This window comes from Rhinolophus sinicus, linkage group LG03 (assembly GCF_036562045.2).
Source record: "Rhinolophus sinicus isolate RSC01 linkage group LG03, ASM3656204v1, whole genome shotgun sequence".
NCBI lineage: Eukaryota > Metazoa > Chordata > Mammalia > Chiroptera > Rhinolophidae > Rhinolophus > Rhinolophus sinicus.
In genome coordinates, this window is record NC_133753.1 from 157,446,657 (window position 1) to 157,469,729 (window position 23,073).

The 23,073-nt window shown below is 35.0% G+C and overlaps 1 protein-coding gene across 5 annotated transcripts in view; it reads right to left on the reverse strand.

The window, feature by feature from the left end:
• Positions 1-5,418: 5,418 nt before the first annotated feature.
• The window catches only part of SREK1 (splicing regulatory glutamic acid and lysine rich protein 1), a 46,040-nt gene continuing 28,385 nt past the window's right edge, over positions 5,419-23,073 (reverse strand). For 4 of the 5 annotated variants that reach the window (XM_019744136.2, XM_074328880.1, XM_019744155.2 and 1 more), the window contains 4 exons: positions 22,666-23,028; positions 17,819-17,914; positions 11,770-11,914; positions 5,419-11,038 (listed from right to left, as the gene is read on the reverse strand). In XM_019744136.2, coding sequence (XP_019599695.1) covers positions 10,889-11,038; positions 11,770-11,914; positions 17,819-17,914; positions 22,666-23,028 — 754 coding nt within the window. In that variant the 3' untranslated portion in view covers positions 5,419-10,888. The remainder of the gene's footprint in view (positions 11,039-11,769; positions 11,915-17,818; positions 17,915-22,665; positions 23,029-23,073) is intronic. The other variant, XM_019744145.2, reaches the window with a different exon arrangement.

Here is a 23,073-nt window from a genome sequence, read left to right on the forward strand (position 1 = left end):
GAATTGTAATAGCTATATCCAATGTCAGAGGAGTAGTAGATTGGGGGCGGGGGGTTATCACTTTGCGAGGGGTGTAAATGTCTAAGTAGCACATTGTTTTGTACACCTGAAACTAATAATAAAAAGATAAAGATACGCAACACAGACTCAGCTCCTGTGGTAAAGGAAGGCCTGTCCCATGCAGGAGGGCAACCTCATGGAGACATGGTCCCCTCCTCAATCCGCTCCTGAGCCCCCGGGAACTCCAGGCTGCCTGGCCCTGGAGCGACAAGTAGATCCATTATGTCCAAGCTTCTGGCTGAGTGGTCTCCCTGAATCTTTAAGCAAATAAGTTTTGATGGTCTGCTAAGAAATCAGTCCTTGTAAACACTACCTACTTCATTGGTTGTCACAGGCCATGTTGCATTTGGGAAGAATCTGATCAGACTGGATTGAAGCCTCTGTCTCGTCCTTCCTCTTTTCTTAAATCAGATCCAAAGATGGATTTACTGTAAAGATAATACAGTTTAAGCTTTAGGACCGATCACGTGCACCAGTCCTTTCCAAGATTCTAGTCATTTTTTTTTTTTGCAGATGGTAATATATATCATCAACAAAAAAAGGTATGTAGCAAAAAAAAAATGCAGGTTAAAAAGTATTACAGTAGACATGCACTTTTGGACAAGATGGAACACAGGAACTATGCTTATCATTTCACTTGAAACAAGAAAACATTACCAAAAAATAAATATACATACCAATGGTTTTCATTGGACATCAGGCAATGCAGGTCAGTGATCCCTGATCAACAAAGGAGGTAAGCCATGTAATTGCCCCGGCTTACTGTCTGGGAAAAGCTTACGGGCTGAATCAGAGGATGGAGAACCAAGGCAGAACCCAGTGTTGTGAGTTGAGGAGATCATGTTGGGAGTCCACTCAGGACAAGGTGGCCACAGATCACAGGACAGAGGACAGAGTTGCACAGAGAAAGCGCTCCACAGATCCGCACACGGGGACATCCGTTTCTTCAGTTGAGTCATGATGAACATATGCATGTGAAGAAGCTATCTGGGGCCCAGGAAAAAACATCAGAATGGATCAAAGGGAAAAATCCCCAAAGTTTAAATAAGAGTGGAAATTGTTCATATGTGTGCGTGCGCACAGCGTGGTGGGAGCATAATTCACAGGGAATCAAGTACTCAGAACCAAGTATTGCTTCAGTAATGGGGCAAAAGCAGCCCTAGATAAACGGCTGAGTTGGTACTCCCTAACAGTTCCCGAGAAAATTAAGTGCATCTCAGAACAAAGCTCTGGAGAATCTACAGGATACAAAACTACTCGGCATACACAAAAAGGTAAAAGTCACCAATATATTTTATATGCTTAAATTATAATTGTATTTAAACATGTAGAAACATGGAAGATATAAAAATGACTTAAATTGAACTAGAGTTGCAAAATACTGTATCTGAGACTTTTTTAAAGATACACTGGATAAGATGAACAGATTAGACTCTACAGAAGAAAATGATTAATAAATTCAGAGATAAAACAGTTCATCCAAAATGAAACAAAGAAAAAAGCTGAAAAATGAACAGCATCAGTGAGCTGTGGGACAACTTTAAGTGACAATTATATTCGTAATTGGAGACTACATAAAGTGGGGAGGGAGGAAAAAGAAAACATATTTGAAGAAATAATAGTTGGAAATTTTCCAAATTTAATAAAAATTCTAAACATACAAACCCAAGAATCTCAAGGAGCCACAAGCCATGAAACATGAATAAAATGACACCAAAGCACATCATAATCAAATTGATTAAAACCAATGAAAGAATAAAATCTTAAAAGTGGCCACACACAAAAAAAAGGCCATCATCTGTGTACAGGAGCAATAAGAATGACAGCAGACATCTTGTTGGAAACAAAGTCAAGCTGAGGACAATAGAGCCACATCTTTAAAGTCTATATGCATCAAAAATGAGTTTAAAATATTAATTTGAAATAAAAACTTCAGCATGCAAAAGGTGGGGAAAAAAAATCCATCACCAGCAGACCTGAACTATAAGAAATGTTACAGGATGTCTTCAGGCAGAAGGAAAATAATACCAAGTAGAAATCTGGATCTACACAAAGAAATGAAGAGTATCATAAATTGTCAATCTGTGAGTAAAGATGAGATCTTTTTTTCTTCTTTAAAATCTCCTTAAAATTTGAAGAAAAAATAACACCATGTTGTGGCGATTTTAACGTTTTAAGTAAAATGCTTGACAAAAATAGCACAAACCTAGGTGTGGGAAAATGAAAGAATATTACTCTAAGGTTCTTATACTATAAACATCATGGTATACTACTGAATGGACTGTGAAAAATAAAAATGCACACAAGAAACCCTAAAACCACTTAAAAATTAAAAAGAATCATAGCTAATAAGCCAACAAAAATGAAATGGAAAAAAAGTATTCAATTAGTCCAAAAGAAGGCAGATAAAGAGGAAAAAGGGAAGGAAAACAGAGGAGCTAGAGAACGACCAGCAAGACGGTAGACAAAGCCGATGACTTCAGTAATCAGCCTCAACGTAACTAACTGACTGGTCTCCACTCCAACTAAGCGGTTGTCAGACTGGATTTAAAAAGAAAGCAAGACCAAACTATATGCTGCCCACAAGAAGCAAACTTTAAATATAAAAACACAAACAGGATTGAAGTGAAAAGATAACAGTATGCTATTTTTCATTTAACTGGACTGCTAGTATTAAGGGAAAAAATTCAAAGAATGTTACCAGAAATAAAAAGGATAATTTAATAATAAAAACGTCAATTTAACATGAGGACATAGTAACCCTAAACACGTATACAGAGCTTCAAAATACATAAAGCAAAACCAGATAGAACTAAAATGAGAAATAGACAAATCCACAATCTACTCAGGGATTTCAAGACCTGGCTCTTATTCAGCGATGGAAAAAGCAGACAATTAAGGATATAGAAAACTTGAACACTACCACCAACCAACAGGACCTGATAGGGCATTATAGACTACTTCATCCAACAGAAGATAGTGTCTTTTCAAGTGCACATGGAACACTAACAAAGATGTATTATTTGTGGGCTATAAAGCTAGTCTTAGAAAATTTAAAAGGAATCAAATCATATAAGCTTTTCCTAACCATAATGGAATTAAGAGTCAGAAATCAGTAACAAAGATCTTTGGAAACTGCCAAATTTTGGACAGTAAATAACACTTTTAAAATAACCCATGGATCTCACATGGTAAGTTATATAAATGTCGAATCACTATGTTGTATACCTGAAGTTAATATTGTATGCCAACTATACTTTAATAAATAAGATAGCCAATGGATCAAAGACAATGCCAAATGAAAAATTATAGTGTTTTGAACAGAATGAAAATGAAGACACATGTATCAAAATTCATTGGAACCCAGCTAACGCAGTGCTAGGAGAAAAATTTATAGCATTAAAATGTCTATATTAGAAAAAAATGGTCTCAAGCTCACACTTTAAACTAGAAAAAAAGAGCGAACTAAATCCAAAGTAAGCAGAAGAAATCAGAGTAGAAATCAATGAAATCAAAAACAGAAAAACAATTTTAAAAATCTGATGAAAGTAAAAAACCTATTACTTGAGAAAATCAGTAAGTAAGATTAATCAACATCTAGCTAGACTGATCAGGATAAAAAAGACTTATGTTAACAATATTAGGAATGAGAGAATATATCATTATAGGTCTTAACATATATTAAAAGGGAATATCCTCAACTTTATGCCAATAAACTCAACAAGAAAAAATGGACAAATTCCTTTAAAGACACACCACCAAAGCTCACTTAAGAATAAATAACATAAATAACCCTAAATCTACTTTTTAAATTGAACCTGTAGTATAAAATGGAAATTCAAGCTCAGGTTGGCTTTATTGGAGAATTCTAAAGTTTATGAACAAAGGTAGCACAACCCTTATCCCCAAACCAAACATACATTACAAAACTACAGACCACTTTAAAGGGATTTAAGTAGCAACATACGAGTTGAAATGAATTTGGAAAAAGTCCTGAGGTTGGAAGACAAATTAGTAGGCTACAGAAACAGACTAAAAGGAAAAGGGACTTAATTCTAATACCATAATGACTTTTCTGCTAGGGTGGATTCTGTTTCATGCAACTAAGAACCAGGACTGATACAAGGGTGCATCTAAAATATTGCAGAGGAAATGCAGAACTAGGACTTAGCAAATGCATTGAGGGTGGGGGTCAAGATAGAAATAGTGGCAATGCAGAACCAGAAAGCTGTCAGTTCTGGTGAAAAATAATACAGCAGAGGCAGACATAAAATTGGAAATTCAACGTTTTGTTTGGAACAGGATAAATGTAGTGTTAGTAAAATATCCAGCATTATAAAGGTTAATACTGGATTTTAAGACTGGAGCTCAGGAGAGAGGGAAATACAATACTAGAGGTCATGCCTACATATCTGATTCCATTTACCACCTGATTATCACACTGTGGCTTTACTACATTAGAGTAGAATACTTTTTAAGACTTAACTACTCTTTTCAGTGAATCTTAGGATGTTATTCCTAATGTAAGAAAATAACTATAAAAATTAAATGTTCTATAACTATACTCCTTAAGCAATTACTATTTAATAGTAACCATTCGCAACAAAAATAATGCAAAGAGCCGTTTTGTTTGGAAGTCTGTCAAACACTGCTACTACCCAACATAGCTTTCCTTTAAGAAGTCCTGGAGAAACTCAAACCCACTACTGATAAGTACACTTTAAAGGTCTCTCCGCTCACCCCCACCCATCTCCATGCATGTAGTTTCACATTTGAAAACCAAAACGGCTCATGGCTTTTAATCACAGAAGGCCACTAAAACAGCTGGCCTACATAGAGAAATCAATGCATACAGCCATACAGCATCACCATCTCTGGACCAACCAAACCATCAGGTCATACAGAATTCCAATTTACATATCTGATAGCGGTCTCATTTTTTAAAAGAGGCACTTTTGACTAATAGGTTCTCATTTAAATGACCACCCTGAGTACACAGCTCAGTCACCAAATGGGGACCTATACTTCTGATGAATGGGAGAAGGCATTCCAATTGCTTTAAAAGACAAGCAGTGACAATTTTCATTGCACAAATACCCTACTAAGAATCTGATTCTGAAAACAAAAGGGGGATTTCAAAATCAGTTATCACTTACTAGGACACGCCAAAACCTTTAATATGCAAAGCCTTTGAGTCAAGTTATTGCCACAGAACATGAAGACTGGCCAATGTTCAAATACCTCTTATTGGTAGTAATTTTGAAATCCTGGAATAACGTATTATTACATTTCAGTTATAAAAATAAGCTGTAAATGTGCAAATGTCAGAAATAGGTAAAATTAGTACTCAAGAGTGGCAAGATTTTAAGATTTTAATTTTATTAAAAATATAACAACACAATAGCAGCATCATTTGGTAAATCTTTACTAGTACCACTTAGTAGTCCTACTCACAGAAATGTACACCACCTATGCAGCATCTTCATGTTCAAGTTTTACACTCCCCTTGATAATCCACAGCATTATGTAAAGAGCACTATGGTATTAACCTAATTAAGAGTAATATCTAACCATTAGACTGAACTACCTACACACGTACACAATACACCAAACGTAATCTGTGGAAGTAAGGGAATTCTAGACTGTTCAAGTTTTCTGCCTACTAGTAACCTTAAACTAGTGGAACTCAATCTCTTCCAACTCTTAATTCTCTCAGTATTATTTTCATGAATTTGAACTTAATATAGTTAAGAAATCATCCGTTTAGGAAATAAAGAAAGGTTAATCAAGAATGGAGGGAACTGTTATTCATTCCAATCCTGGGAAAGGAAATATCAGCTGTAAAATATGTGGTTTCCCAAAAGTCGCCTATTTTCAAAATTAAAACGTTAGCTAGATACAATTAAATTAAAAAATCAGGCAACAGACTACAAACTTGCTCTTAAAATCAAAAGATTAAGAAATGGTATATTAAATATAAACTAAAAATCGTAATAAGTTGCTAGAAACTACAAAAGTATATTAAAATAGCATGGGAAAAAAGTCTAGTTATTAGCTACTAAATCCAACCTAACAGAATATGGACCAAAAAAATCACTCCTAGCTTTAGCTTTTATTTTTGAAATAATGTATTGGTCTCTGGGAAGAATCACCAATAAAAATGTACTTAGAAAAACAAATTCACCCACAAACCCAAGATTAAGTAGGAAAGTCAATTTTATTTGAAAAGATTATTTTATTACATTTACGAGGTGCGGTCAAACAATACGGTGAATGTTTAAAACAGAAAAATCTATTACAGTGAAAGACACATTGGCATTTATCCCCCTCAAAATTCTCCCCTTTGCTTCAAACACACTTATCCCATAGTTCTTGCCACTTAGTTCCGGAAGTCCCCTTTTTTGTCTTTATTTGCACTGTCGTGGCTGCCTCGATGTCCTGAACTGATTAAAAACATTTACCTTTCATGGTCATTTTAACTTTGGGGGAGAGCCAGAGGTCACACAGTGCCAGATTTGGTAAGTAAGGTAGGTGATGACACACACTGATGTTTTTGACAAAAATTGCTGTACCAGAAGCGATGTGTGACATGGAGCCTTTCCATTATGATCAAACAATATGGCAAATGCTGTGCCATCCAACGGAAAGGCAGGGATCTTCAATTCGGGAAGTAGTGCATCGAACCTCAGTAACAGTGTGTGACAAGTTTTAACTGGTTCGGTGCAGTCCGTCGTGTACAGTTGAGAGAAGGTGTGTTTTAAAGTGCGCTGTAAATCAGCCTCCATTATGACAATGCTGTGTGTCACACATCGCTTCTGGTATGTGGCAATTTCTGTCAAATAAAAACATTACGGTGTGTCCTCGTCCACCTTTTTCACTGGATCTGGCACCATGTGACTTCTGGCTCTGCCCCAAAGTGAAAAAGATTCAGGACATCGTGGCAGCCACGACAGCACAACTAAAGACATGACAGAGGGCTCCCAAAACTGTTTCAGGAAAGGCAAGAATGATGGGATAAATGTGTTCGAAGCACGAGGGAGTACTTTGAGGGGGATTAATGGCAATGTGTCTTTTATTGTAATAAATGCAAATATTCACCATAGTTTTTGATCACACCTCGTATACTAGACTTCTGCATCCAGAAATATAATTTAGTCCTTTGAAGAACACCTTTCAAATTTGAAAACTTTTTAAATTTGAGAACAATTCAATGTTAAATGAATTAGTAAACAAACATGATAAAATAAACACATTAGTGAAAATTTTTTAAAAATTTAAACATATAAGGAACATACTTTGTTGAAGTTGCTCTACTTTATAACCCACCCAATTAAATTCAGATACTATCTTTTAGTGAAAATAAGAAATGACTCATTGAAATGTTATTCAATATATCCTTTCAAAAGGATTTATTTTAATTGCTAATTCAACTACTGAAGATTTCAATAAAATCATATTATTTTGAATATTTTTAACCTTTAAAAGCCTATTACTATATATTATAATCCTTAAACTTGAATACTATCTTCACTTGATTTAGATCAAGTTTTCTAAGTTTTCAGATAAAGATAGCAACATACACACACACATATATATATATATATATAAATGATATATACACTTACCGTGTTTCCTTGAAAGTAAGACCTAGCCGGACAACCAGATCTAATGCATCTTTTGGAGCAAAAATTAATATAAGACCCAGTTTTATTTTACTATAAGACTGGGTATGATATATGATATAATACCAGGTCTTATATTAATTTTTGCTCCAAAAGACGCATTAGAGCTGATTGTTCGGCTAGGTCTTATTTTCAGGGAAACACGATGTATGAATGGGGGTCCTGAAAATATCACAAGATACTACTTTCTTTTTTTGACAAAAATATTGATTCTGTACGCCAGTTTGTTTTTAATTGGGCATGTCAAAATTTGGGCCTCTAACACTTCTGAAGATCGACATAGTACACACTGAACCTACTGAGACAAAGAATTCTAAACAAAATCATAAGCTAATTAGTGTTTGCAATTTTAAGTTAGATGGAAAATAATAACTAAAGAGACAGTTGCATAAGTTAAGGATTTATACTTATCTTCTCACGTGAAACTAGATGCCTTTTATGAAGGAGCATCTTACATTACCAGTTCAAGGTGCATGATAAAAAAAAACAAGAACAAGAGGACCAACAGAATTTGTCTGGAATGATGAAGAGCCATTACAATTTAAGGAACAGAGTGCACTCTCTGTATGATCAAGCTAAAAACGATAATTACAGAAGGTTAACAAGTATAAAATGGCTGTCTTCTTGGCCTTACCTCAAGTTTTTCTGACAACATCTATCTAGAATAAAAAGGAAGTCTTAGAGAAAAAAAAAATATCTTGAAAGAAAATAATAAACAAAAAAATACATCAGCTTTTATAAGTGAACAAAGAGAAAATATACTCTCACACACAGATCCCACTAAATTTCAAGACCCTAGAAAGCCATGCTTCGATAAGCACGTTTAAGAAAATTATTTCACTTTCTCCAGATCTTTTGTATTCCTACTCATGCCCAACTTTACATATTAGTGTCTTTCTTTATTTTAAAGCTGAATAAATTCAAGAAAAATAATTACCAGGACCCAAATTAAATGTTAATTACAACATAAAAAACATTTAATAGAGTCCAGAGTACAAGAAAACACTCAAACTTTAAATGATTGTTTTTATAGACACCACACAAACATGCACTCTCCATGTCAAAACAATTTCTATGGCAACTAAAATAAGAACAGGATAACACTAAGATGCTGTTTGAAATGCATAAACAAATACTTTCCTCTAAAATACTTAGCTTTATTAGAGAAATGGTACTAAAAATAACAAAGCTTCAAACATTTGCTCTATTCTACTTACATATCATAAATAAGACAGCTGTTGATGCAAGACACACTCCTTCACGATCTTTCCATATGCACCAAGCATTCTTGTATCAGAATAAGCTGTTTACCAGCCAACCGTATGTGGTTGAATGATTAAAATGACCATCTATACTTTACATAGTAAAGCATTTTCAAACTTTTTAATGTACACAGTGACAAAAAGGAAAAAAATACCACAGTAATTCTGGACACATGAAGAGTAATTAAGCAGCTTCATAATCAAACCAGGCTTCATTACTTGCAATAAGGGAATTTCCATTCTCCACCAAATACTTAAGTTTCAATAGTATTAACACTAAAAGAAAACTCAAGTTGAAACCAAGTAATTGATGTGCTACTTAGCTTTTTAAATCTATAAATAACTTCCCATGAGGTAAGGCAACTGAGTAATTTGATTGTATTAGAGTGCATTAAAATAACTATACTTGATTTTTCAGTAACATGCTAATTAAAAGGTTTTAACTTTTCTGGAAATATAACAATAATGAAAAGAATCCTGACACCATCAGTTACGGTTTTGGGGGCAAATATTAGCAATGTTGTCGTTTTACTACTTACATACTTTCTGCAAAAAGTGAATCTAAGAATAATGGATGACCTATATTTTAAACTCAAGTAAACATATCCTTAAACATAAAACAAATAACCTCACATATTCTCCTACAATTTCTGTATAACATCACTTATGAGAAGATGATTGAGAGGTAATAATTAAGGCCATCCAATGTAGACAACTAAACGGTTTGCTTTAAGTAAATTAAGAACATGCTTCATTTTCAATCACAGTATAAAACTGATGGTCCCAAAACTGCACTGTCATTTTAAGCTCTAAAGTCATTCTTGAAAACAGGACCTCCCTCTCATATTAGAACTAAGATGCTCTTCTGACATATAACTTGCACACTTCTCTGCAGGAGTGAATGGAATATCCATCTAAATTCCGTATGAACTGAGAATGACTAGCACATATAAAATTCTAGCAAACAGTATACCGCATTGTAGAAGGCACTAAAGCTTCAGCTTGTGCTCCCATAGCCCATTCTGAAAACCCAGTTTTCTTTTTATAATGACACTTTTGCCACCTACAGCTGACCATACACACTGCAGTATTATTCATAATAAAGCTTGGAAATGTCAAAAGTTCAAAAAGAAGTGCTTACTTTGTGGGGAAAACCAATGATTCTAAACACTGAATACTAATGCATTGTTATTAGTATTCAAACACAGCTGCTGTTCTTCCTTTTGAAAGAGAACAGTAGTAGCATGCATCATCAGTTGTTTTTTAATCCACTTATTTAAGCAATTTAATATGTAACACTATCTTAAAGGAAAACTGCTGTCCTAAACAGTGAGGAAAAGAAAACACAACAGTGAGAATTTAACACAATCACTATAAATCCTGTGAAGTAAATGTTAAAACTTCTTACATATTCTGCACTGACAAGGGTGGGTATATATTTGCACCGATTTCAAGCACATCATCAATCTGCATATATTGAAAGTAAAAAAAAAAAAAAAGGTAAAACAATACAAAATTCAGTAACTAGCACTTTTTAAAAGAGCCTCCAATGCTTGTCTCCAGTCTTTATGGATAGTACAAATTTGAATCCTTGTCCCATTTATTTGTAATGTTTCTTGGCAAACACTAACAAACCACATGACAAGTGTGTCAGCCACCATGGAAATGTACAGATTTTAGAAGATGAGTTTGGGTAACATATGTTACTTTCATGATGTCCATGCTTTATTTTCTTAGTAACAAGATGGCCAAAGTCACCTAACAACTAGAAAAGCTGTTAGCTATCTTTTTGATCAACTGGATTTCTTCACTGTTTAACTTGTTAAGAGAATTAAAAGCTTTGGATGTGATTCCAGCATGTGTTTAGAGGTGCATCCGTTGGTCCTATACCACTTCTGTTTTGGTGGAGAGGTTTTCCTCGTTTGGCTGACAGTTCCCATTTTGCTGTACTTTGTTTTCCTCAGTCCTCGGTGCATCCTTGTCATCTACTTCTTTGCCCACGCTGGGTTCTGGTTCTTTATTGTGCTCTTTCTCCTGCAATGAATGTTAAGATAAACATTTAATTATTTTTCTTGAGTTGCCTGCTACATCTGCTTATAGCTAAAATATGTAACTATATCTTTTCTGAATTAATAAACCTGGATATATTCTCCTATAACCTTTTCACATAAATAGGTTATACAAGCATGTATCAGTATGTCTTCTGTATTTCTAATAAAAGATGGATACTCCATAGAAATTAAGTTAGAATAAAATAGATGAACAGAAATTCTAAGGAAGTGTTCAGTAAGTGCTGCTCACTGACTTCAAAAAGTGGGACAGGTCTGCTGAAAGAGTAGAATACCTCCCAAAGATACCAGGGTAGATTTACAATCTGGATACCAAAGAAGCAAAAACCAGTAACGAAAGAACATCTGTCACATTTGTTGAAACAAACATACTGAAGAAAATGGCATCGAGTAGAAATCCTAGCATAAAATCAAATACATCTGTTACATGTAGACAGTCTAAAAATTTTCTTATTGTATGCCATTCTGACTTTCTAAAGTAAGGAATGTAATTGTTTAAATTTTAGTTAGCTCTTATCTCATCACTTCAAAATTTAGTTTTAAAAGATTGTCAATTTAACAAATATGAAAGAATAGAAAATCATACAAGATGCTGTTGCCCTCAAGGAGCTATTTTAGCCTAAAATTTCTTCTACGCAATAAAGAATCTCAATTATTAATTATTCAAAACCTAAACACTGAATGATGGTTGCTTACTTTAAGTGAAGTATTGTTCTTCTCCAATTTTTCCTTCCCATCTCTGTCATTAGAATTCTTTCTTGTAGAGGTGGAACGTTCTCTCTCTCTTCTTTCACTTATATGATCCTTTTCTTTCTCTCTCTTTTTATCTTTCTTATTTCTGCTATAAGAATATTGATAATATGTCAGTTAACTTTTAAGAAATTAAAGACCTGCTATATTGTTGACAATACAGTCTTATCTAACACTAATGCATTGTAAATAAGCCTATCAGTAATCTGGTTTGACCAAGTAACATAAATGGGACCTATAATCCAACCTACTCCATCCACACCCTAATTAATTTTTTAAAGATACACAAGTTATTTTCACAGAGGCCTCCTATATTCACATAAAACACAATTTGGTATTTTCAATTCATTTTGAAACTTTTGAGATTTGTTTATCTACTGTAATTAGGATAAAATAAAACCAAATATAACTTTTTAACCCACCTTTTCAAAGCAAAAAATGAATTAGCACAAAGGAATGAAAAAGATAAAGAATAAGATGTGGCTCCCAGGTAGGACTGAATGACTATTAGGAAAATTGGAACTTCAAATAACCTATTGTCCCATGTGCCCTAAGCAGTCACCATTACAAAGAAGCCCCGCAATTCAAGAGCAAAAGTTAAGCAGAAGACGGAAAGATCAAGTTCTATTTATAAAAATAACAGACCCTTAAAATTAGAGGAAAAAAATAATGCATTTCCCATCAGAAGCATAATAGATAGCTTCTACTCAAAATAGTTAACCCTAATATGGAATTCTAAACTTTCTTCTCTTAATTATGAATAGTTTAAAAATAAACACAAAGACCAGTGGAACAAATAAACACACTTAGGAAACAAACCTAAATTCATATGAAAATTTAGTATAACAAAGGTGGCATCTCAAATCACTAGGGAAAAGATGATCATTTATAAATAAAAGGTTTGGACATAACTGGATTATTATTTAAGTGTTAACATTGGATCCATATCTCATTCCATATAAATTAATAAATGCAAATGGATTGAAGACCTAAGTTTTTCCAATGAAACAATATATAGTCAAATTTCTTTATAACGTGAGTGAAGGGAAAGATTTTTTAACCATAACCAAATTTCAGGTCCAATAAAAGAAAAGATTTGCCTTACATAAATTTTGCAAGGTAAAAAAACACTATTAGCATATTCAAAAGAAAAATGACAAATCAAGACAATACATTTGCAACACATTTGTGTGTGTATGTTTATCTTTACACATAACTCCTCAAGTCAAGAAAAGCTCATCTAACATTCCTAAGAAAATTCTTTGCAATAAATTTAACCAAGGGGAAAAAAATGCTGAAAGAAATAAAGACAAATAAATGGGAAAACATTCCATGTTCATAGAACAGAAGACTTAAATATTGTTAAGATGGCAAGAGTACTCAAAGAATTATTACTATAAAGGACACATTGTCATGTAATCCCCCTCAAAGTACTCTCCCTTGTTTCAAACACACTTATCCCATCGTTCTTGCCACTTTCTGAAGCAGTTCTGGAAGTCCTCTGTAGTAAGTGTCTTTAGTTGAGCTGTTGTGGTTGTCTGGATGTCTGGAATTAATTCAAAATGGTTAATATGTAAAACTATTTCACTTCTGGTACGGCAATTTCTGTCAAACAAAAACATTACGGTGTGTCCTCATCCACCTTATTCATCGGATCTGGCACCGTGCAACTTCTGGCTCTTCCCCAAAGTGAAAATGACGATGAAAGGTAAATGTTTTAAATCAATTCAGGACATCAAGGCAGTCATGACAGCTGAACTAAAGACACAACAGAAGATTCCAGAACTGCTTCAGAAAGTGGCAAGAACGATGGGATAAGTGTGTTTGTTGTAGGGAGGTGGTTGTATTTTGAGGGGGATTAATGGCACCATGATTTTTACTGTAAAAAATTTTTTTTTATTTATACATTCACCATATTAGTTGATCACACCTTGTACAGAGCAATGGAACAGAATAGAAAACCCAAAAAACAACTCACATGTATGGTCAAATGATTTTTCACAAGACTGCCAAGACCCATTCTATGGGAAGAGGACAACCTTTTCAACAAATTGTGGTGGGAAACTGAACATCCATATGCAAAGACTGAAGCTGAACCCCTACTTTACACCACGTGTAAAAATTAACTCAAAATGGATCAAAGACCTAAACATGTAAACTAAAACTATAAAACTCTTAGAAGAAAACATAGGGGAAATCTTCATGGCATTGAATTTAGCAATGAATTCTTGGAGCAAAGCAAAAGCAAAGGCAACAAATGGAAAAATAAATTTGACTTCATCAAAATTAAAAACTTTTGTGCAAAGGACACTATCAAGTAAGTGAAAAGACAACCCACAGAATGGGAGAAAATAGTTGTAAATCATGTATCTGGTAAGGGATTAATATCCAGAATATAAGAATTCCTACAACTTAAACACAAAAAACCAACCCAATTCAAAATGGACAGAAAACTTGAATAGACATTTCTCCAAAGGTACAAAAATGGACAATAAGCACATGGGAAAAAAAGCTCAGTATCACTAATCATGAAATAAATGTAAATTAAAAGCACAATGTGACACCACTATACACTCACAAGAATGACTATAATCAGAGACAAACAAGAACAAGTGTCAGTGAGCACGTGGAAGCAACTGGAACCCTGTACTTTGCTGACAGGAATGTAAACTGCCATAGCTACTTTGGAAAACAGTGTGTTTGTCAGATAGAGTGTAACTGTGGCTCAGCAATTACCACTCCTGAGAGAAATGAAAACATGGTTCCACACAAAAACTTGTACATGAATGTACATAGCAGTATTATTCATAATATCCAAAAAATGGAAACAATACTAAATATCCATCATCTAATGAATGTATAAATAAAACATGGTTGTATCCACACACTGGAATATGATTCACCCACAAAAAGGAGTAATTCATGCTACGATATGCATGAAACTTAAAAACATTACATTCAAAGAAGACAGACACAAAAGACCACACATATTATATGAGGCAAATCTACAGAGACAGGAAATAGATTAGTGGCTCTCAGGAGCTATGGAGAATAACTGCTAATGGGTATGAGCTTTCTTTGAAATGAAAAATGTTCTGAAATTAAGTAGCAGTGATGGTTACATAACACAGTGAACATACAAAAACAAACAAACCACTGAATTGCACATTTAAAGCGGTAAATTTTATGATGTGAATTATTTCTCATTTTAAAAAGTTACTCAGGGTGAAGGTGGTGCTTGATACAGTCACTGCCCCCCTCCCAACACACACACACAGTGTATATATTACATACTGTCTTTTGTGAAGAAAGGAGAAATTCAAGTATATGTATCTGCTTAATTTTGCAAAAAGAAAGGAAGGCTAAAATAAACAATTGGTCACTTACAGAAGGTGGAGGGAAAACAAGGTAAAACGAATAGGGGAGAGAGTGACACCTTGTGAATATATATCTTTTTGTCTAAGTTTGCAACTGAGAAAAGTTTTTTTAATATATAATTTTATTTTTTTAATTGGAGAACAGTGTGTTTCTCCAGGGCCCATCAGTTCCAAGTCGTTTTTCAATCTAGTTGTGGAGGGCGCAGCTTAGCTCCAAGTCCAGTAGCCGTTTTCAATCTTAGTTGCAGGGGCGCAGCCCACCATCCCATGCGGGAATTGAACCAGCAATCTTGTTGTTGAGAGCTCGCGCTACTTAACCAACTGAGCCATCCAGCCGCCCTGAGAAAAGTTTCGACTTTCCTAAGCAATTTTTTTTTAAATACAAATATGGCCATTTCTATAGCATCCTATGCCTTCCATTATTCTCACCTAAAAACAATAACCCACAAGCAAATGAACAAAAGACCCCTGCTGGGAAATATGTTCCTTACACTATGGCAAAGCTTTTTATAAATTTCTCTTTTCTATACCTAGAAAAATCACAGAAAACCAACTGAAAAACTATGACTTATCAGTAAGTTAGTTGTACGAAAAAATATACAGAAATCAATACCTTCCTATGTAGAAACTCAACATCCAATTAGATGACATAATGAATGAAAAGACCTCTCTTACAAGAGCAACAAAAAAAAGTAAAAATAACCTAGGAAATACATAAAATCTACATGAAACCAACACTGCAAAACACTCAAGATGGGCCTAATAAGCAGAAAGATGTATCATGTTCCTGGATAGAAAGATTCACCATCATAAAGCTTTGTTAATAAAGCTCCTTATCAACTTTCTCTAATAAACGTAATCAACTGTAGTAAATCATCAATAGGTTTTATTTCTAGAACCTAGACAACTGACTCTTATGCTCAAATGGAAAAATAAACATGCAATGGTCAGGAAGGCTCAAAAAAGAACAACGGGGGTGTGGCGAAGAACAGGCCTTACTAGATACTAAGAGATACTGTACAATCTGAATAACTAAAAGCATGAGACACTGACCAATCCAACAGCACAGAAGGCCCAGAAATAGACACCAACAGATAGAACATGTAGTATATGACAAAGGCAACATATCAAACTAGTGTTAGAAAAACTGAGGTTTTTTTGGTTTGTTTTTTTACTTGTATTTATTTAAGTGTGTTTTTCCAGGACCCATCAGCTCCAAGTCAAGTAGTTGGTTCAATCTAGTTGTGGAGGGCATAGCTCACAGTGGCCCATGTGGGGATCGAACTGGCAACCTTGTTAAGAGCACCACGCTCTAACCAACTGAGCTAACTGGCCGTCCCAAGAAAAACTGAGTTTTTAATAAATGGTATTATAACAATAGAGAAGCATTTGGAAAAATAAAATAAAATTGGACCCATAAGCCATATGCACCAAATGGATAAACTCCTGATGGATCAGATTTAAATATAAAAATAAAACCATAAAGTCCAAGAAAAAACAATGTGAAAATTAGTCATAACCTTGCAATGGAAAAAGACTTTTTTAAATTTATGACTCAAAATCTAGAAGTCATAAAAGACAGAAAATGGGAGATTAAATTATATAAAAATCAAAAACATTTGTAAAATCAAGTTTCATAAACAATTCCTAAAAAGAAATGACAAACTAGGAATGATGAAATCAAAGTACTAAAGAATGATCTCCCTAATACCAAATGAGCTCCTTTTTGAAAACAGTAAAAAAACAGACTCCATAGAAAAATAGGCAAAGTATATAGACAATTCACAGAAAAGGAAATACAAGTGGCTTTCAATCTCTGTATGAAGAGATTATTACCTTTAAGAGAAATGCAACTAAAATTACTATATGTTGGTACCATTTTTTGTCTATCAGATGGACAAAAATTCTACAACTTTGATAATATAACATAGCACAGCTAAAGGGAAACAGGATTCTCATATGCAACTGGTTGAAGTACAAGGTGCTGCCAACCCTTATGGAGGGCAAATGGAAATAGCCCTCAAAATTGCAAACACACTTATCCTCTGACCCAACATTACCATTTCTGGAAAAATTTCCTACATACTTGCACACTACAAAATGATGTAAGTCCAAAACTATTCATTACAGCATTGTATAATTTATAATAGGAAAATTAAGGAAACCCATTCTACTGCAGGATGGTTAAATAAACTAAGGTACTATCACACAACGGAAGTCCATGCAGTTGTAAAAAAGAATGAAGCAGTTCTCTCTGATGAATATGGAAAGATCTGGTAGTTAAGTGATAACAGTTAGTGAACAACAGTGTATATGTTGTGCTACCTTTTGTATAAGAAAGATGAAAATAAAAACTATATATATCCTCATCTTGTATGTGTACAAAACTAGAAGAACATACAAAAAAATAAAGTCATTATTTATGGGGACAGAGTAGATGGGCACGTAAGTGGAAATTAAGACCTATCAATGTATAACTTTTTATACTGTTTTGATTTCTGAACCATCCAAACCTATTATATATTACAGCCTCAAAATATGAAGTTTAAAAACGAGACTGAAGGGAGAACGTCTTCCCCCTGCTTCCTCCTCAGTTTTAGCACACACTTTCAACTTACCTCCTCGGGGATGGAGACCTAGAAGATTTCCTTTTTATGGTTTTGGATGTTCTTGGGGATCTGGAAGAACTCCGGCTCCTCCTCCTACGCCTTTCCCTGAAAGTCAAGATAAAAAAACAGCAATTTAAATAAAGGGCAATTCAAATATGCAAAAGCAGAAGGGTTCTTAATGCTCTGAAGTAAATAGTATTCTTCAGAGGCCAGTTTAAACTTATGTCATTTTTGAGCACATTCTATTATCTAATTTTAATGCAGGTCACATTATGAACCATAAATTTTACAGACTGATGAAAAGATTTCACATATGAAAGGGTAGAGGATCTTCGTTTCACCTAGTTCATTTGAACAATAATTTCCTGAGTAGAAAAACATATTAATGGATGTTTCAGAATCTCTCAAGCAAGTTAAGTATGTTTTTCCTTAGCATCTAAACCGTGTTTTGCTTATCAGATCCTTTGTCATGCATCTGGCTCCTTGCTGCCCCACTGTGGATTATTTTGTAGCAAGGTTAACAAGGCCTTTTCAAGAACTGCAAGCTAAGTTGGCTTGCAAAATGTGAACTTTCTAGACCTAAGTATTTAGAAGATCTCTAAAAAAGTATTTACATCAATTTATCTTAGAAGAAACTGCTTTACCCTCCAATCTCCTACCATTTCATTGCTGTTGTCCTATTAATTTAAAATTGAGTGCACAAGTTGCTTAGATATAAGTAAAATATTTAAAACCTGGGATTTAAATATAACGAAGTAAAAAATAATTACTAGACTATTATTAAAAACTATTTTTGCTTACCATATTAGCAAATATGCATACTCTTAACTACTTCATTTCTAAGGGTGGTCAACTTAGAAACAATGAATTTCAAGATGTTCGTAATTCAGGAGATGAGGTATGAGGATATATTTGTTAAATGATTGATATATCCAATGATCAGTCTCACAAGAAGCTGATAATTAGTGAGCACATAGCTGAAAGCATCAAGTCTTCTAGAATTGAAGTTCTTCTTACCACCTCTGTACACTGACTCTAGATTAATGAAACATTTTGTCTGTTTTTCATTTATAAAATTAAAACCTAAATAATGCTCAGATGTGGGTATATATGGCAGATGTTAAAACCGAAAAGCTCAAAAACTTTGAGAACACAAGTAAGTCAATTCCAACTCTACCTAAGGCTCTCTCTCTCTCCTCCAGTACAATTTTATTTCAAGAATACCTCAAAATTATACTTCCTAACGAGGAACTTAGACAACAATATTTTATTCAATCAATGCTATTCTGTAATAGCTCAGGGCAAAAACCTGAAGTACTTATTCACAGCAAAAGAAAGTCAGTATATTCCAGACTTTCAGTTTACATGAAATGGCCCTGCCTTGACCAGTGTAACTTCACTTGTATATCCAGAAAGCACTATGTACAGGTGGATATCTAACAACTACCAGCTGGTGATCATGAGCGCTAAGACTGGATAGGCAGCAACCTAGAATATCAATTAATTTGAGAAAAAGCAGCCAGTTGTATGATAAACTGGAATTGGTTAGAATTAGATTTAAATTTTAGTTCCACACTTTACCAGCTGCACAACTGGGGTCATATTACTTTTAATCTGAATCTCAGTTTTTCCAACTGGAAAATGGAGATAACACAAGCTTTACAGTGTTATTATGAGGATTTAGGATAATACTAGTAAAGTACCAAGCATAGTGTCTGGCACAAGATAGGTATTCAATAAATATTTTATTCCCTTTCTTGGACTCACCTTTACCGATAGTAGCTTTCAGGCATTAAACATTTTTTAAATACCAAAATTTTTTTAAAAAATATAGATTAGGAGACAATGTTGGAAATAAAAATATTAAGCAGACTATTTTTCTGAATAGTTAAAATATTTCCCATTTACTAAACAATCAACAGCACTTTAAAAGCAGAAAAATGCTACCAGTAGAGAAATTGTAACTCTTCAACAAGTTCTTCCGAAAGCATGAAACATTCCAAACTGCTGAACCTTTAGGAACTAATGTTAGTCAGCATTTATTCTCCAGGCCCCAGGGGTTATTTAAGAATATATTTAGGAATGAACATGAACATCTGAACTTTCTTAAATATCAAGAGCCTTTTAAATAGGCTACAAAAAAAAATTAAACAATTCAGTCATCAGAAAAAATAAATTCAACTGAATTTAAAAGGAATCAAAGCATTATTTGGTGTTGTGAAATGTCTAGACAATCATATAAACACAAAAGAATGTGTGACATACAATCAATAAAAACACTGTGCAGTGTATGGGCAGTTGCAAGACTCAACTGATACCCACAGTAAATGAGGTTAAATTAATTCTTTAGTTTTTGGTTCAGTGTGCTAAAATATGCCAGTGATCTGGTTTATTTTAAATCCCATTTTAACACATACTGTTGCTTTCAACTTTATGCTTCTGAGAAAGTTTTTTAAAGCAGGTAGCATGTACTGGTTAGAGCATTCTCAAACTTAATCTCTAAAAAAGAGAAAGAGCTAGTATACTTCTAATACTGAAGTAGAGAGAAGACAGAAAGTTTCCTCTAAGCTTCAGTTTCCTCATGTTTTAAAACCACGGTAATATAATAGTCGTCACAGGCTTACTGTGAGGGTTAAATAAGGTTAGTCATGAAAAACTGCTGAGACATAAAATCTGGTATATAGTAAAAGCACTCAATTAATGTTTGCAATTACCTAACCAAATACTAGCATTAAGAATAAGCTATTAGGGGGGGCCGGCCCGGTGGCTCAGGTGGTTAGAGCTCCATGCTCCTAACTCCGAAGGCTGCCGGTTTGATTCCCACATGGGCCAGTGGGCTCTCAACCACAAGGTTGCCAGTTCAATTCCTCGAGTCCCACAGGGGATGGTGGGCTCCACCCCCTGCAACTAAGGCACCTTGAGCTGAGCTGCCTCTGAGCTGCCGGATGGCTCAGTTGGTCGGAGCGCGGGCTCTCAACCACAAGGTTGCCAGTTTCGACTCCCGCAAGGGATGGTGGGCTGTGCCCCTGCAACTAGCAATGGGAACTGGACCTGCAGCTGAGCTCCGCCCTCGACAACTGAGACTGAAAGGACAACAACTTGAAGCTGAACGGCACCCTCCACAACTAAGATTGAAAGGACAACAACTTGACTTGGAAAAAAGGCCTGGAAGTACACATTGTTCCCCAATAAAGTTCTATTGCCCTTCCCCAATAAAATCTTTAAAAAACAAAACAAAAAAAGAATAAGCTATTAGGGGCGGCTGGATGGCTCAGTTGGTTAGAGCACGAGCTCTCAACAAGGTTGCCGGTTCAATTCCCGCATGGGATGGTGGGCTGTGTCCCCAGCAACTAAAGATTGAAAACAGCAACTGGATTTGGAAATGAGCTGCGCCCTCCACAACTAGACTGAAGGACAACGAGTTGGAGCCGATGGGCCCTGGAGAAACACAGTTTCCCAATATTCACCAATTTAAAAAAAAAATGTAAAGACAAAATAAACTCATAAAAAAAATTTTTTATAAAAGCTATTAAAAGAGTTTAATATAGGGGATCGGCCCGGTGGCTCAGGTGGTTGGAGCTCCGTGCTCCTAACACCAAAGGCTGCCAGTTTGATTCCCACATGGGCCAGGGGGCTCTCAACCACAAGGTTGCCGGTTTGACCCCTCGACTCCCACAAGTGATGGTGGGCTCTGCCCCCTGCAACTAAGATTGAACACAGCACCTTGAGCTGAGCTGCCGCTGAGCTCCCGGATGGCTCAGTTGGTTGGAGTGTGTCCTCTCAACCACAAGGTTGCCGGTTCGACTCCCACAAGAGATGCTGGGCTGCGCCCCCTGTAACTAACAATGGCAACTGGACCCTGGAACTGAGCTGCACCCTCCACAACTACAAATGAAAGGACAACTTGACTTGGAAAAATTCCCGGAAGTACACACTGTTCCCCAATAAAATCCTGTTCCCCTTCTCCAATAAAATCTTAAAACAGAAAAAAAAAAAGTGTTTTGGGAATGGTTGGGTCTCCCTAAGACCTTTAAATAAACAGTTTAATATATATGTGTGTGTGTGTGTGTACACGTACACACACACACACATTCCTGTCTCAGATATTTTCTCTGAAAAATTATGTTTAAAGTATCTTTAAAACTTGCTAATATATATATACTCTTTAGTCTTTTTAATATAGTTTAACACAAGTTAGGAACTTCCATTTATTTATAGTCATGGTTATCATCTGGAGTAATGGATGTAGGTTTAGATAATCTTGACTCAATGAAGGTCCTCATTTTGCCACTGTTACTATGGCAACCTGCTGCCACCTGTTGGCAGTGTACCTATTAATATATTGAAAGAACAGTCCTAAAAATAAAGCAAAACCTTAAAATTGACAAAAGAAAACCAAATTTTAAATGCCATGCACTCAATGAAACAGTGCAGTAAAAATTAACTTAAATGACAGAAACGACTAACACTGCAACTTTAGAAATCATTTTACATATTAAAACTTAACACACCACCACCATTCCAAAGAAATGTAGAAGCCTGAGAGATCAATTCTTCTATATTTAAAAAAAAAAACCTTGCCCCTGCTATCCCACCCTCCAAGAAAATCAGCAGCAGCCCACTGCCACCACCACCAGGTTAAAATAATGAATTACAAAGGATAGTTAAAACTTTTCAAATTGGTTCAATACTGTGTCAAGCTCCCTGTTAGAGAAACACTTACTCTGCAAGTAGAGGCAAATGTTCTGATATTATTATACTGATTCCACTTGCACAATTTTTTCCCCTCAGTTAAAATATATGTTTTCATTTGAAATCAGTTAAACCCCTGGGTAAAAAATTAAAGTATATCAAACCTGCTGGTACTACGAGATCTTCTTGATGCATTGTAACTTCTGGGTGGTGTTCTGGATTTTTTATCCTTCTTTCTTTTCTCATCTATCTCTTTGGATCTGTCCTTTTCTCGTTCCTTTTCTTTATCCTGTTCCTTTTCCTTCTCCTTGTCTCGCTCCTTTTCATGCTCTTTTTCCCGTTCTCTCTCTCTGTCCTTTTCCTTGTCTTTATCTCGGTCCTTTTCCCGTTCTTTGTTTTTACCCCGTTCCTTCTCTTTTTCACGTTCCTTTTCCCTGTCTCTCTCTTTTTCCCTTTCTTTTTCTCTATCTTTTTCTTTCACTCTTTCCTTTTCTTTGATCTTTTCTCGGTTGTCTTTTCGCTTGTCCCTTTAAAAACAAGAATAAATAGATTTACAACTGAAATAATTCCAC